Source organism: Bos indicus x Bos taurus, chromosome 11 (genome assembly GCF_003369695.1).
Source record: "Bos indicus x Bos taurus breed Angus x Brahman F1 hybrid chromosome 11, Bos_hybrid_MaternalHap_v2.0, whole genome shotgun sequence".
In the NCBI taxonomy this organism is placed as follows: Eukaryota; Metazoa; Chordata; class Mammalia; order Artiodactyla; family Bovidae; genus Bos; species Bos indicus x Bos taurus.
In genome coordinates, this window is record NC_040086.1 from 74,812,034 (window position 1) to 74,825,823 (window position 13,790).

General features: G+C 48.8%; 2 protein-coding genes across 2 annotated transcripts in view; one reads left to right on the forward strand and one right to left on the reverse strand.

Moving 5' to 3' along the window:
- Window positions 1-10,793, reverse strand: part of KLHL29 (kelch like family member 29) — a 331,854-nt gene extending 321,061 nt beyond the window's left edge. The window contains exon 1 of the mRNA XM_027555978.1: window positions 10,406-10,793. The gene's annotated coding sequence lies outside the window, so the exon portion shown is untranslated. The remainder of the gene's footprint in view (window positions 1-10,405) is intronic.
- LOC113900848 (translation initiation factor IF-2-like) overlaps window positions 10,479-13,790 on the forward strand; it is a 168,743-nt gene continuing 165,431 nt past the window's right edge. Inside the window, exons 1-2 of the mRNA XM_027554466.1 lie at window positions 10,479-10,946; window positions 11,014-11,468. Coding sequence (XP_027410267.1) covers window positions 10,479-10,946; window positions 11,014-11,468 — 923 coding nt within the window. The remainder of the gene's footprint in view (window positions 10,947-11,013; window positions 11,469-13,790) is intronic.

Genomic DNA, 13,790 nt, shown 5'->3' on the forward strand with positions numbered 1-13,790 from the left:
GAGAGAGGTGGTGATTTTGTGGAGAGGGGAAAAAGGGACTTCCATAAACCACAGTTTCCATAAAAATCATTTTTTTCCTCCTCTGGGGTAAAGGAGGAAATGTCAGATCCCAGTACCATTTAATTGTGGAGAAAGGCATTTTCTTCCACAGTGCATGAAGCCACCCCGGTGCTCTTTTTTTTTTTCTTTTCCTGCAATGTGTGGCCATAGATCGGTAAGTTGAGAAGCTTCGGAGCTTCTACTTGGCACACCCAGGTTTCAGCAAGAAAAAAGTTCCTTTCACAGTTTGAATATTATTTAAGTTTTGATGATTAAAGCTGGCTGGAGCAGCATGAACCGAATAGATTACAGTGCTCTGCGTACAGCAGGCTCTTCGCTAGCAAGATCAGCCAGACACACAGGCTGCCTGCAGCCTCCGGGTCTCACTGACACGGCTTCCAAAATGTAACACACTTCCCAGATGCCGTGGCCCTGACCTCTTGGTTTGGAGAGCCAGAATCAGAGCATGGTCATCTTATACTTCTTCAGATCAACCAAACAAGTGAGCTCAATGGCAAAATAGCCTACCGCAACCAAATCAGTGAATTCAATGGCAAAATCACCTATGCATGGCTTATGAAGTCAGAATAGTGCAGAACTGCAACAAAAGGGCCTCATATTTCTTGTGCTAAGACCCTCAAGCTCTCACTCAGCATCAGAGAGCTAATTGGAGATGCACACAAACACAGAGGAGGAGCCCGTCACAGCACCCCCCGACATGGCAATCGTTTCCTGGACAGGACAGAGCAGACCAGGCAGCTGTCCCTGGTACAGTGAGCACCATCAGACCAGCTACAATTCAGTCTGCCTGTTGTCCCAAAGGAGGCGAGGCTGGCCTCACTGATGAGGGATTCTAGATGGGAGCTTTAGGAAAAAAGCACTGCCTGTGGGTTGGCAGGACAAGTACGTCTAGGCTCTCGTGTTGCCCTCTTCCCCTATCTGTGGTGAAAGACCCCAGGTTTTTGGGTTTTATTTGTATCGCCCATCTGTTAAGAACTGAAAGGCAGTCTTAGCATGCAATGCTTACCCACAGCTCTCACCACACACGGCTCTCTTGGCAACACGCGAGGGAGTCTGACGTGGCCCCAGACTGGTCCACACCTTCAGGGAGAGAAGCCAAGGGCTACGCTGTCAAGGGAGTGCCAAGTGTGACAGAAGTTTCTAAATGCTCCTTCCCATTTTATCTTGTCTCAGACTGGTAACCAATCTGTGACCTAGCACCGATCAGAGGACCAGGCCTGGAGCATCATTTTCTACTGGCCTGGACAGCCTGGACAGTGGCAGAGGCAACCAATCTAAGTGGCTGCGTGGAATCGTGTTGTGGATGCTTGCGGCAGCCTTCATGATCAGGTTCTTCCCCTGTGGTCTTTCAGAATTTCTCTGTTCTGAAAGAAATGCTGGACTGTCCCCTCACTATCTCCACCTGCTCTCCACATGCCACAGGCTTCTGGGTTAGACTGGGAACTCATGGTTGGGGTCATGTCTCAGGGCATCCAAACAGTGAGAAGCCAACACGTGCGAAGTCCAAAGCCAAAAGGAGGTTGTGATTCCCAAGGGAATCCAGAAAGAGCCACTTGTTCACACGATCTGGAGTAGAAACCAACCCACATGTTCACACGGACTACAGTTATAATATGCTTGATATTGTTCTGAGCGCTGTAAACGGGAAGCCATTGAAACCTCACACAATTGATTCTTATCCGTGTAAGTCGGGGGCACCCTGAGAAGCCTTTGACCACATAGAAAAGCAGTCAGTTAGACCTAAGCCTTCAAGATAAACTCAGAATCGAACACTTGTTGAGTTTTACAAATGATGATGGCAGTGAGGTTAAGTGTGAAGGAATCTGAAATCGTACTAATGGGTCTCACTTCCAAGTTTATTTCAAGCCTTAAAATAAAATTAGCTGGACCTCACTTTATTATGTCAACTGTGGTATAATAATGTGAGTAATGTGGCTAAGTGTGTGTATATTCTGTTATTTTAATAATCAGTTTATATTCTGTATGAAAGGGAACACAGGCTCTCTCCCTTCTTCAGAGGTTGGCAGTCACCTGGAGGCTAGGCTTGTGCATCGCTGTAACCTATCCAGCCACCCGTGTTTGCACCCATTAGGCAAATGCTTCGTCTCTCCAGAACTAATCTGCAGAATGGGAATAATGTTACCTACATCACAAGGTGAGCAACAAATGAGATGCCGTGTGAAAGGCATGGTTCTTTCCATCATACCTGCTCAGTAAATAGACCGAGTCTATGCTCATTTAGAACTTTCAGAAAAATGAATGTATCATTAAAATTCCTTAGGAAGCTAAGTTCAGCTGCAGTTTTGATCCAAAAGCATATGCTTAAAGCTGGAAATATGAAAAGAGGAGATAAAAGAGAAAGGTAAGTTTTTGTTTTGTTCTAAAATTCATGTTTCACCTTTCCCCACCACTTCTCAAAATGTTTATAAATATCCAAAAGGAAAACACGGATGATCTGACAACTGTTTGGTCTAAGCCTTTGACTAGTTTTTGCTTTTCGCAAGACAAGAGAGAGCCCTTCTGTTTGCTCTTGCCTCATCGTCTCCATTTCTGACCCGGCTTCGAAGAGCTTTGCAGGGATGCCTGAAGAAAAAGAAAACCTCCTGCCTGATTTTTCCTTGAGGGTAGAAACAAGCCCAGGAGTGAGGCAGGGAGAGGTGGTGGAGCTGGCCAGGCTGGTACCCAGCCACCCCAGAACACCTGCTGGGTGTTCCTCATCCAGCATCATTTCCTGCCTGATTCCTCAGTTACAGGTTTGATCAGAGGCATGGTAGCCATGCCTTCTCACAGTGAATCTAAAACTGGAGAAGTCATTCCTTGGCTGGGTGAGGGTTAGAAGAGTTCAAACAGGGAGAAAACACATTTTCGTGGTATATGCCCCAGGTTGTATTCATATCCTCTTATCCATCTCCAAAATAAACAAACACACACAAAAAATCCTTCACCCTGCCCCCACTAAAATAAGGAATTAAAATAGGCCAGAAAAAGTTGGAAAATACAGTGTTATTGCCCTTTTACGGTGGTCTCTATGATTGTGAGGCATTTTGTTTTTCCTTAAAACAACACATTTATGAAATGCCACAAATTAAAAATCTCAGTGGGGACAACACCTCACAAGTAAGTGTATCATGAAGGACGGACTAGGACGGACTCTGCATCGATTCTCACAAGTGCCAAATAAATTCAAGTTAGCACGGGAAAGAAGCAGCTCCAAGAAAATTAGTCTTCAAAGTCTCAAGTCATAAATCCTTAAAGATTCCATTTAGATCAGTTATAATTCATCAACAAACATATTTAATAGATAGATGCCCAAATATAGCATCTAAAATTCCACACAATGTAAAACTGTGGAGATACAGCGACACAGCGACTGAGTGAAAGGTAATCCAAAAAGCAGCCTTTGATGTCTATTACCTGACACCTTCTCTGGGCATAAACTGATCCAGGCAAATAGTTTTTCTATCAAGTTCTGTGCCAGGCACTGTATTCGGTACTGGGACTCAAAACAAACATGCCCAGATCAATCTTTGGTGGTCCTAAATGTATCCTTAATCCTTTCTACATTGTTTCTGCTCCTCAATTTGCTGTTTATTACACTGGATCAGCATGGAAACAGATGTCATTCAAAAGCATCTAAAAGTTTTTTCTCAGCATTCCAGGAGTAAGAGTAAATGAAAGCAGGTAGGCAAATCCCAAAGTACTGTGAATGTTGGACCTGGTCAATATTCTTATTAAAGCTCACAATCCCTCGAGTAGAATTATTTCATTTAAAATGCTAATTGGCACAGACAACGTGGTACCTGGTACATAATAGGCAGTGTGCTGTGGTGCAAATGAGCTTCCCAGGTGGCACTAATGATAAAGGACCCACCAGCCAACGCAAGAGACATAAGAGGTGTGAGTTTGATCCCTGGATAGGGAAGATCTCCTGGAAGAAGAAATGGCAACCCACTGCAGTATTCTTGCCTGGAGAATCCCATGGCAGAGGAGCTTGGCAGGCTAGAGTCCATAGGGTCACAAAGAGCTGGACACGACTGAAGCAACTCAGCATGCACACAGTGGTGTGAATGCATCGAGACACAGTCTGGAGTCTCAAACACACACACACACACACACACACACACACACACAGCTTGAAAAGAAAAGACAAGACAGATTGGTAGTTGATAGATCTAGGCTCAAACTTGGATGTACAGTATAGCTAGATTCATGGCCTTGGGCCAGTTGATTACCTTTCTGAGCCTCATCTTCACTTGTAAAAGTGTGGATAATCCCTATCTTGCAGCATTGATATGAGGATTAGAGGTAATGTATGTAAAGTACTAAAATACAGTGGGCAGCCATAACTGGAAGCTGTTATTATTATATTATTGGGGCTTGATACAGGTTTGATGATTGAATAATAGGCAGATTAGTTGACCTCTAAAATCCACATCAACTCTAAAATTATGATACTAAAAATGGAATTAAAAGTTCACATACCAAATCCACTCAAGGATATTTTTAACAATTGTAATTGTGATGCAAATCTTTTTTCAGAATAAGTTCTGGTAGTGAAACTCACAGAATACAATATATTTATATATACCCTGGCATATTATGAAAATGTTTATGGTCAAATTTAACAGGAGAGCTGTCTATGGTCTCTGAGAGCTCCAGGGGTTGCTGCTGCCTTCTCCATCATGACTGCCTCTGTCACCGAAGCTCTCCTTTCTAGAGTACTTCTTGAGGTTGGACACTGTGAGGCAGGTTTTAGCAGTTATCTTGGCCACGATGATTCCCTCCAGTTTCATAAAAGAAAACGGAGGTTTACTGAGATTAAGGATCTTTCCAAGGTCACACAGCTAGTAGGCACCAGGCACTAGACTTCAACTCTGACACTAAGCCCATTCCTTTAGCCACTATGCCATATCGCTGTAAGTCACACAAGCCCTAAAAGCAAAACAGAAAAGAGATTGGAGAGATTTGTGAGGAAATGTACACACAGAAAGGGAAGAGCAAATCTACTGCATTCTTCCTCTGACTGTCTTCTGTGGACTGCATTTTTACCATCTCTCTTCAACAGAGGATCAATGTCACACATCTGTGAAAAAGTAGAAGAATCCACCACTCCCTTGTCTGGGTATATATGCCAAAGGATTGAAAGCTGGATTGTGAAGAGATGTATGCCCACCCATGTTCACAGACACGCACTGTAGGATTTCTCCTTATATGAGCCATCAAAGTAGTCAAATGTATAGGAACAGAAAGTAGGGGAGGGAGAGTGGGCAGTTGACGCTTCATGGGTATAGAGGGTCAGTTTTGCATGATGAAAAAGTTCTGGATATCCATTGCACAAAAATATTAACAATATTGAACTGTACACTTAAAAATGGTAAAGATGATATAGTTTATGTTATGTGTTTCCTTTTACCACTATTTTAAAAAGTAAAGTAGTAGAATATTTATTTGTATATGTGTGTGTATATACACATTTTATGCAATATATATTTGTATATATGTATGTGTATATATTTATATATATATATTACATATATATACACACAAACATTATTGTTGTTGTTGTTTAGTTGCTAAGTCATGTCTGACTTCTGCTGCCATAGTCCACCAGGCTCCTCTGTCCATGGAATTTCCCAGGCAAGAATACTGGAGTAGGTTACCATTCCCGTCTCCAGGGGATCTTCCGGACCCAGGGACTGAACCCACATCTCTTGCATTGCAGGCAGGTTCTTTACCGCTGAGCCACCAGGAAAGCCTACACACCCACACATATATTAACATATTGTTAAAAGAGTCCGTGATTTTAATATGTCAAAACTCTAGAAAAGAATTATAAAAATTGATGCCAGTGGGGCCAACGGCAGCCTTTAAATGTTTAGGGAGCTGACCTCTTGGCCCAAACCTGATTCCGTATACAACGCTCTGCCATTCCTGTTCTAGCTTCTGAATCATCAACTGCTACAGAGTCCAGAGTCTGAACCATGTGAATTTCATGCAAATATCTTCTCTGGTGGCAAATGAGAAATCTTCCCTTTCCCTTCCTAAAGGTGGAGATGCCCCAAGCTGTAAAGTTCATTTCACAAATAATTAATTGTATTGCTCCTTCCAATGATCAACATACCTCATCTTTTTCTGCAGTTTCAATTTCCCTTTTTTCAAGTGATTTCCTTTCTGACCTAGGACTTCAGGAAAGTAAGCTGGTAGCTGTTGTAGAAAGAATCAGTTTGCTTTCAGTGTGATCCTGATCTCAGAAGGCAGGTAAAGAATTCTGACACACTTTTTCTGCTTAACCAAATTATTAAGACTATTTTTTTTTTTAGCATATTAGGAGATAAATCCTGATTTCCTAAGTAATAACAAAAGACTATCTGTACAAACTACATTTTCCCAGTTTCTAAACATTTGGCTCTATACGTGATTTATCTGTCCACAAAGAGATTTCTTTTCTTTCTTTCTCCTTTTTTTTTTTTTTTTTTTCCTGCTGTGCTGCTTGTGGGATTGTAATTCCCTGACCAGGAGCAAACCCTGGGCCCTTGGCAGTCAGAGCACCAAGTTCTAAGCATTGGATCACCAGGGAATTTCCCACAAACATATCTCTTATTCTCTAGTAAAACCTACATGGTTTCTGCTTTGGTTTAGCCTTACCCACTGCAACCAAAGGCTGGATTTCTTATGCATGGTGTTTATTCCTGCTCCTACCCCTCAAGTAAGCACTTAGTTGACCGATTATAGAATCACAAGATTGGTTATAATTCCGTTTCTCCATCTGACTTTGAACTTAAGTGCTCCAATTATTTCTCCTGATCCTAATAAGTCAGTGGCGTGCTAATGCTTGCCTTGATATTTCTGAAATATACAGGGTATGATTAGCATGGGACTGCATCATTAGAAAGCAAAGTTGAAAGCGGGTGAGCAAAATCATCACTTGCATTTAAGCAAAGCTGCCTGTGCAGTGAACTTACAATGTTACGTGATCCCAGAGATACTATACACTGTGAGTAAACATATACTGTATTTGGAAAAATAATCTGATGTTCCAGAACCTTCTGTCTTTGGCTACTACTGAATGAGACAAGATCCTAGGACGACGGGCTTGTTCTAATATACAAAGTCCAAAAGTCTGTTGAGCCAGATATAACTGAAGACATAAAGAATCCCTGAACCATGATAGGATAGGAGGGGAAGAAAGGTAGAAAGGAAAGAAGGAAGGAGGGAAGGAAAGAAGAAGGGAGGGAAACCTTTAGTCAATTCTGCTGGGTTGGATTGACATCTCCAGGCCAAAAAGTCAGAAAGCTTTAAGGTAAGCCTGCTGGAAGAAAAAAGAAGAAAAAACCCATGCATACACACATATCAAATGAGATGCAAAAAACTACATTAGCTCAGTGGTGTTATCTGTATGCAATCAGCAATAGTGTAAACTTTTGGGAACTAGCAGAAGGGGGGGAAAAAAAAGAAACATTTTAAAATGGGAATGATTTGCAGCCAAATCAATTGATAAATGAAAGAAAAAAAGATGGTACAACTGAATTGATACCAAAGATTTATAAGGTTGACTAAGTAAACAAAAATGGAATGGATCACCATGGAAATGCATGAATATTAAAATAAGCAAGATTTGAATAGACTAATGATATGCCTCACTTAGACTGACAGGTGTTGATAACAACTGTGACACTCAATCCACACCAACATCCACACTTCTAACATGTTTATTCCTAGAAAACATGGGCCAGATTGAAAGGTTCCTTTGGTAAGAGCTCATAAGGAAAATAAATTTTCTACTTTTAAAGGGACTAACTCAATTCTCATTTATCTACTTGAAAAATAAAAAAGGTTTTACCTATTTGCTTCCTGGATATGAGGAGCTGCATTTAGCAGAAGTCATTCTCCAGGGCTCTACTAGTCTTTGTTCCAATAAACCTCTCACAGAACTGAATTCTCAGTTTGGCTTATCTCCTGCACTGAGTACTTGAAGTATGACCACCACTCATTAGAAGCATAATTAAAAAGACACAACCTAGATTCCTCCCTCCCATCACACACAAATGAAAACCAATAACCCTTAATCTATTTGTTACCATGGCTACCATAGGGTATTTTATTTCAGTACAACTCTAGGTATTTCCTTTGGATTGTTGCTTGCAAATGAAAGTTGGAGACCTATAAATTTTCGTTAACTGTGCTACAAATGGAGAGACTGAACAGAAGAAAATGTTTTTCTTAATCATGAATGAATATGGTTTATAAGATGCTTGTGTGGAAAAGTTATTAAAATTGGTTAAATGCATCAGCCCATAAACCAATTTAAATGCCATTAAATTTATATAGAGTTTAAGGGCACATATGCTAGTAATTCTCTGATTTATAGCAGGATGATAAATCAAGTGCACTCAGAAGAGTGTACAGGATGGAGACTATATTCATCAGTGGCACATAGCTTCATATTTGTATAAATGCCTGAAATATATGACTACTCAAACACAGGCATGCCAACCAGCCTTTAAAGTATTCACCTGTGAATTATCCAACAACGTTTTGGCCTAGAGTCGCGAGGAACAATCGATAAAGTTGTTCATCATGCCCACTCCAGAAGAGTAGCTTTGCACTTTCCATTGTAATTTTTAAAAAACATCACGAATGAGGTGGGCTAATTAAATCTGCTGTCATTCATCCTAAACCGAAATAATTCCTTAAATCTGCCGTCCCAGGGCTGAGCTGGAGATAAGACCACACAACAAGAAAAGGAACTCTTAAGTGACTAGACAGATGACTTTAAAGCGACTGAAATTAGGGTAAATACAGCTGTAACCAGGACAGATTTATCACCGCAAGAGGAGTCCGAATCCCAGCGAAGCTCGGCTGGTGAGAGGCTGGCGCCTGCAATAGTGGAGCCTGACTGTCCCTGAGCCGAAGAAGTGGAAGTTTCACGGGCAGCTGCAGCTGGGCGTCCTCAGCGGTCCGGTCCCTCCAGCGCTGAGGTCTCCCCTAATGCTACATAAATACCTGCGTCCACGATTCGCCCCCGGCTAGCCGCGGCGCAAGCACCGTAGGGAGCCAGGAGAGCGTTTGCAGAGCGGCAGGGATGGAAGAGGCGGCGGCTCCTCACCCATCAGCATCCCTAGGGACCCGCCAACTGACCCGTGCCTGCCATTGGGTTTCAGAGCCCAGGAACCACAACTGGCTTCTCCGCTGGCGGACCCAGGCATCCGAGACTCGCGCTTTGGCCCCATCACCGTTGGCTGCAGGCAGGCAAGCAGGCAAGGCGGCGCGTCCCCGCCTTCCCCGGCCGACGCAGACCTGACCTGCCCGGGAGCTGCCTCGGACCTGGGAGCTGCCTCGTACCTATCCGGGATCTCGACTCTGCTCTCTCGACCCCGGGCGAGCGCTCCCCTCCCTCGGGGCCCGGGGCCCGCACTGCCTAGAGCCCGCACCCGCGCCGCGATCGCAGATGACCCTCGCGCTCTCGGCCCGCTCCAGGCCACAGAGACCCGGACGTGAGCCCTCTGCCAGCCGGCACCTCCCGCGGCAGTCAGGGCGCAAGCCCACTCTACCACACCACACATCTCCCAGTCCACACTATCCCGCACATAAACAACCCCTACCCACCCAACCCCACATCCTCGCCGCCCCACCATTCCGGTACGCTCTCCTTTCCGCGCCCCGCAAACACGTTGGCACCCACAAGGTGCTAAGGGAAGGGGAGGGGGTCACAGAAGGTCTGTGCGGGTTTCCTCCCCGTGGTTTTCACGTTCCTCTGCCTCGAAAGTTACTTGGGATTGAGTGAAGAGACCCGGTCCCCAAATGCGGGGTCTGAGGACGGGAGGGGGCAGAAACCCCAACCTGGCTTCCCGCCGCACAGAGGCGCGCACGTCCCCAAAGGGTCGGGCGCGTAGCCGCCTCCAGAGTCCTGCCCTCCGGTGCCTCCTCCTGGCCCCCAGCCCGGCCCGGGCCCTGGGCCGCTCCAGGGAGGTGGCTTGGAGAGAGACGCAAGCTCTCGGGCCCAGCTGAGAGGGGCTGCTTCGGCGGGGGTGGGGTGGGGGGTGGTCATATTCGCTTCCAGCACCCACTACCACCGCAACATTGGCCCCGGGCAGCCCGGGGGCATCCACACCCGGGGGCAGGAAGTTTTTTCCCCCCCTTTTTTCCCCCTGGAGCAGCGCAGGCGCAAGGGCTCCTGCAGCCTTGCGAGTCCAGACGCGGGAGGCTCCAGCCGCCGCCGCCGCGGGAGCCGAGCCCAGCGTTCCGGGTTCTCCGGCCCCGCTCCCAAGCCCGGCCCGGCCCCACGCAGCCTCCAGCACCCTGGTTCCCCGGCGCCGCATCCTTGGCGCCCTAGCCTGCATCTTACCTCCGGCCGCGCGGCTCTGGCCCCGGCCCGACGCGCAGAGAGTCTGGGGTCGCGAGTGGGCGCAGGAGGGCTGATGGATAGGGGACGGCGCCGGCGGGCAGCGGTGGCTGGGGCCGCTCGGGTCCTGGCCGGGAGAAACGGATCCAGGTCCACCTCCTCCTCGCGTTCCTGCTCTCCGCTTTCTCCCCCCTTTTCCTTCTCCTCCTCCGCCGCCGCCTCCCGGCAGCCCAGGGAGGATGCCCGAGAGAGGGAAGTCAGTCCTTCTGCCTGTCAGCCTGTGCGGCTACGCGCGGCGCGGCTCTCACCGAGGCGGCGGCGGCGGCTCCGGCAGCATCGCTCCCCCCGCCCCCCCGGCTCTCCCCGCAGCCGCGGCGGCCGCGGGGCTGGGGTTGGCTCCGGGCTTGGGGCTCGGGCTCCGGGCGGGGGCTGCGCTCAGGCGCGGCGGCCGCGGGGACTGCGGGCGGGCCCTGCGGAGCCGGGGCCGGGGCTGCAGCTAGATCCGCGGCGGCGGCAGCGGCGGCAGCGGCGGCGGCGGGGGCTGGCGCGGCCGCGGCGCAGGGACCATGCTCCCTTCTGGCTCGCTCCGCTCCGGGTACCGTCTGCTTTAGCTGCGAGGGAGGCGGGCTTCGGCGCGCAGCCAGGGGCGGGCGGAGCCAATCACGGGCGCCCGAGTGGGCGGGGGCGGAGGGTGGGGGAGGCGGGGCGCCCCCGGCCGGGCACCCGGCGCTGCTCCTCGGGCCCGAGGGATCCCGGGCAGCCGCGCGCCGGGGCCCGGGGCGGAGTGCTCGCGGGTGTGTCCATTCGTCCATCCGCCGCCCCCGCCCGCCCCCTGCGGTGGCTCCCGGCTTGCCCAGCTCGGCGGCCGCGCCCGGCAGATGCGCGGCGCTGGGTCCCGGCCTCCTGCGCCCCGGGCCTCCCGGCCCCGCCGGCCCCGGGTTGGCGGACGGGACCGAGGCGAGCTCCCCGGCCGCGCTCAACACCTGAGGAAACTGGCGGAAAAGTTTGAGAACGAAAAGTCCAATCGTCTTTCAGCTTCCGCCCTCCCTATGACACTCCAGCCACGGTAAGGAGCAGGAATTGTCCAGGTCCCTGAAGGACCTCGGCCGGCCCCGTAAATCCTGACCACCGACCCTCTCTTGTCCGTGCAGGTTCGACTCCCCTCGGTGTCCACGGACTTTCCTGTCTACACCGACCCTCTTGAGTCCGCAGGACCCCTCTCTGTTTCGACAGCGCCTGCCCTGGCCACCCCAGCCTTGCATGTCTTCACTGACTCCCGTTCTGTCTACACCGACTTTCTTAGTTCCATCACTTCTCTGTCTCCACGTGCGGTCTCCACGGACCCTAACTTCCACCCTCATAGGAGAGGTTTGGCTAGAGGCCCGTGGCAGCCCCTTTTGCGGGCTTATCCACTGTGTCAGAGCATTTAATTTCAGCACCAGTCTCCCCTTTCTTGGTAGATCTAGATCTGGTTTTTATTCCCTGACCTCTTCCCCTCCTCTACCTTACCCCTTCATTTGGTTTTGATTTCAGAGGAGATGTATTCCTCCCCCCCCCATCCCCCATCTCCAGCCTGAATGTAACGTCTTGTTGGGCTACAGCCTGTGCCTCCCCACTCCCCAGGGCGAAGCCGCAGAGGCCTGAGGCCTGGGTAGAAATTGGGGAGGGGGCTGTGGAAGGTAGGGGGCCTGCTTGTTCTTTGGCTGAAACTGGGAGGAGCCAACCCCGGGCGGGCTCTGCAGGTCCCGCCCTACCACCCCCCCCCTCCCCCGCTGCCTGGGCCGGGGGAGGGGTGATTGGTAAATCTCTCTCGCTCAGCTCACTCCTGTGATGTCTGAATCCAGGCCTCTACTCTCCTCGGCTGTGAACTCAGTTCAGGGATTGTGTCTTCTTTAATATCTTGTGGGAAGCAGAGTACAGTGTGGCGGCTGATAAATAATAAATAATAATAGTCTACTGAGGGTAGCCGGAGAACTGTCAGTGAAAGGGAGTGAGAACGCTGGGGAAATGGCCCCATTGGTGTTTCCTGAATGGAGTAACTGCGTTTCCTGAAAAGAAGAAGAAAAAAAAATCGGATGAAGTTTTGGTGTGTGAAGCCTAGGGGAGGGGAGAGGACACAGAGTAAAGGAGTCCACCCTTGATGGTGGGGATCAGCCAGGAAAAGGGGGTTGTTTTTAAGAGAGGGCGACAGGGGGGTGCCTTGGAGGGGGAGCAGGTCGGAGCCCGTGCAAGAAAGCTCCTCCAAGAACCTGAAGGGGAATACGAGGTGTGGTCTGAATGCTAAGTTCTTAACATGGTACATGCAAAGTGATTGAAGGGTAATGTAGAGAGGAGAAAGGAGAAAGGATTACTTGGGATTTTAAAGAAGGACTCAACACCTCAAGCACTGAAAGCAAAGAGGAGAAGGAAGGCACAGGTGAGTCAGTATTCATTCATGTGGTAGGAAGTGGTCCTCTGAAATGATCTATGTGGGTTCACCCGCTGTGAGCTGTGGGATCCACCAGGCTACACAGGACAGGTGTAGACATTATGGAAATGTGGCTGAGGTTTGCAGGCTAAGGGATAGGTAAGATCTGGCCATTTGAGGTGATCATAACGTCTGACAAATCATTTTCAGTGATCTTCAAATGAAAGTAGGAAATAAGCACTCTAAGAATCCTTCTTCAGCTACATCTCTGGGTGAAGGTGTAAGGATTCTCCCAGTTTCCCCGAGGGCGTTATCAGAGAAGAGAGGCTCTGCTGAATCTGCATCCACCCAGGTGATGCCCAGGGTGCCCATGCTGGAGTGTTGCAAAGCCTTCAGGGTTGGATCTTGATAACAGCTCACCGGGGGTGCCAGCTTGTCAGAAGAATGAGAAAAGCTGTGTGAATTAGAATCACAGTGGGTTTGTCTCCCCTGTCCTCACCCCACCCTTCTCTCATCCCCAGAGCCTGCATGCAAGTAAGAATTTCCAGAGTCTGAAGCCCAGATCTTCCCCTGCACTGGGGATCCATCCAGCTAGGGACTGTTTGGTTTGGACTCAGGAAGGGTCCCCTCTGGTCTAGACATGAACTCTCATTTCAGTTGGAATGCTGTTGTTCGTGTCATCTGTCCCTGCTTCCCCAGGGTCTTGGTGACTGGATCTGGTTTGTGTTGTGTAAGAGATCTGTCTTTCTGCATAGACCTTGCCTGCAGCTGGGATCTGTTCTGGGTTATTCAGGGCCCTACTCTGTGGTTTGGGGATAAGCTCCATGGTTAGCATGGATCTCTCTTCGTGGTAAATAGGATTTGTTGGGTGTTAGATGCCAGAGCTTCTTTAGCTCCGGTTAAGGATTTCTCCATGAAACACACGATCGAGCTATGTGGAGTGAGCTTCAAAAGCCAGCCCTGCCTGTCCTGACACAGATG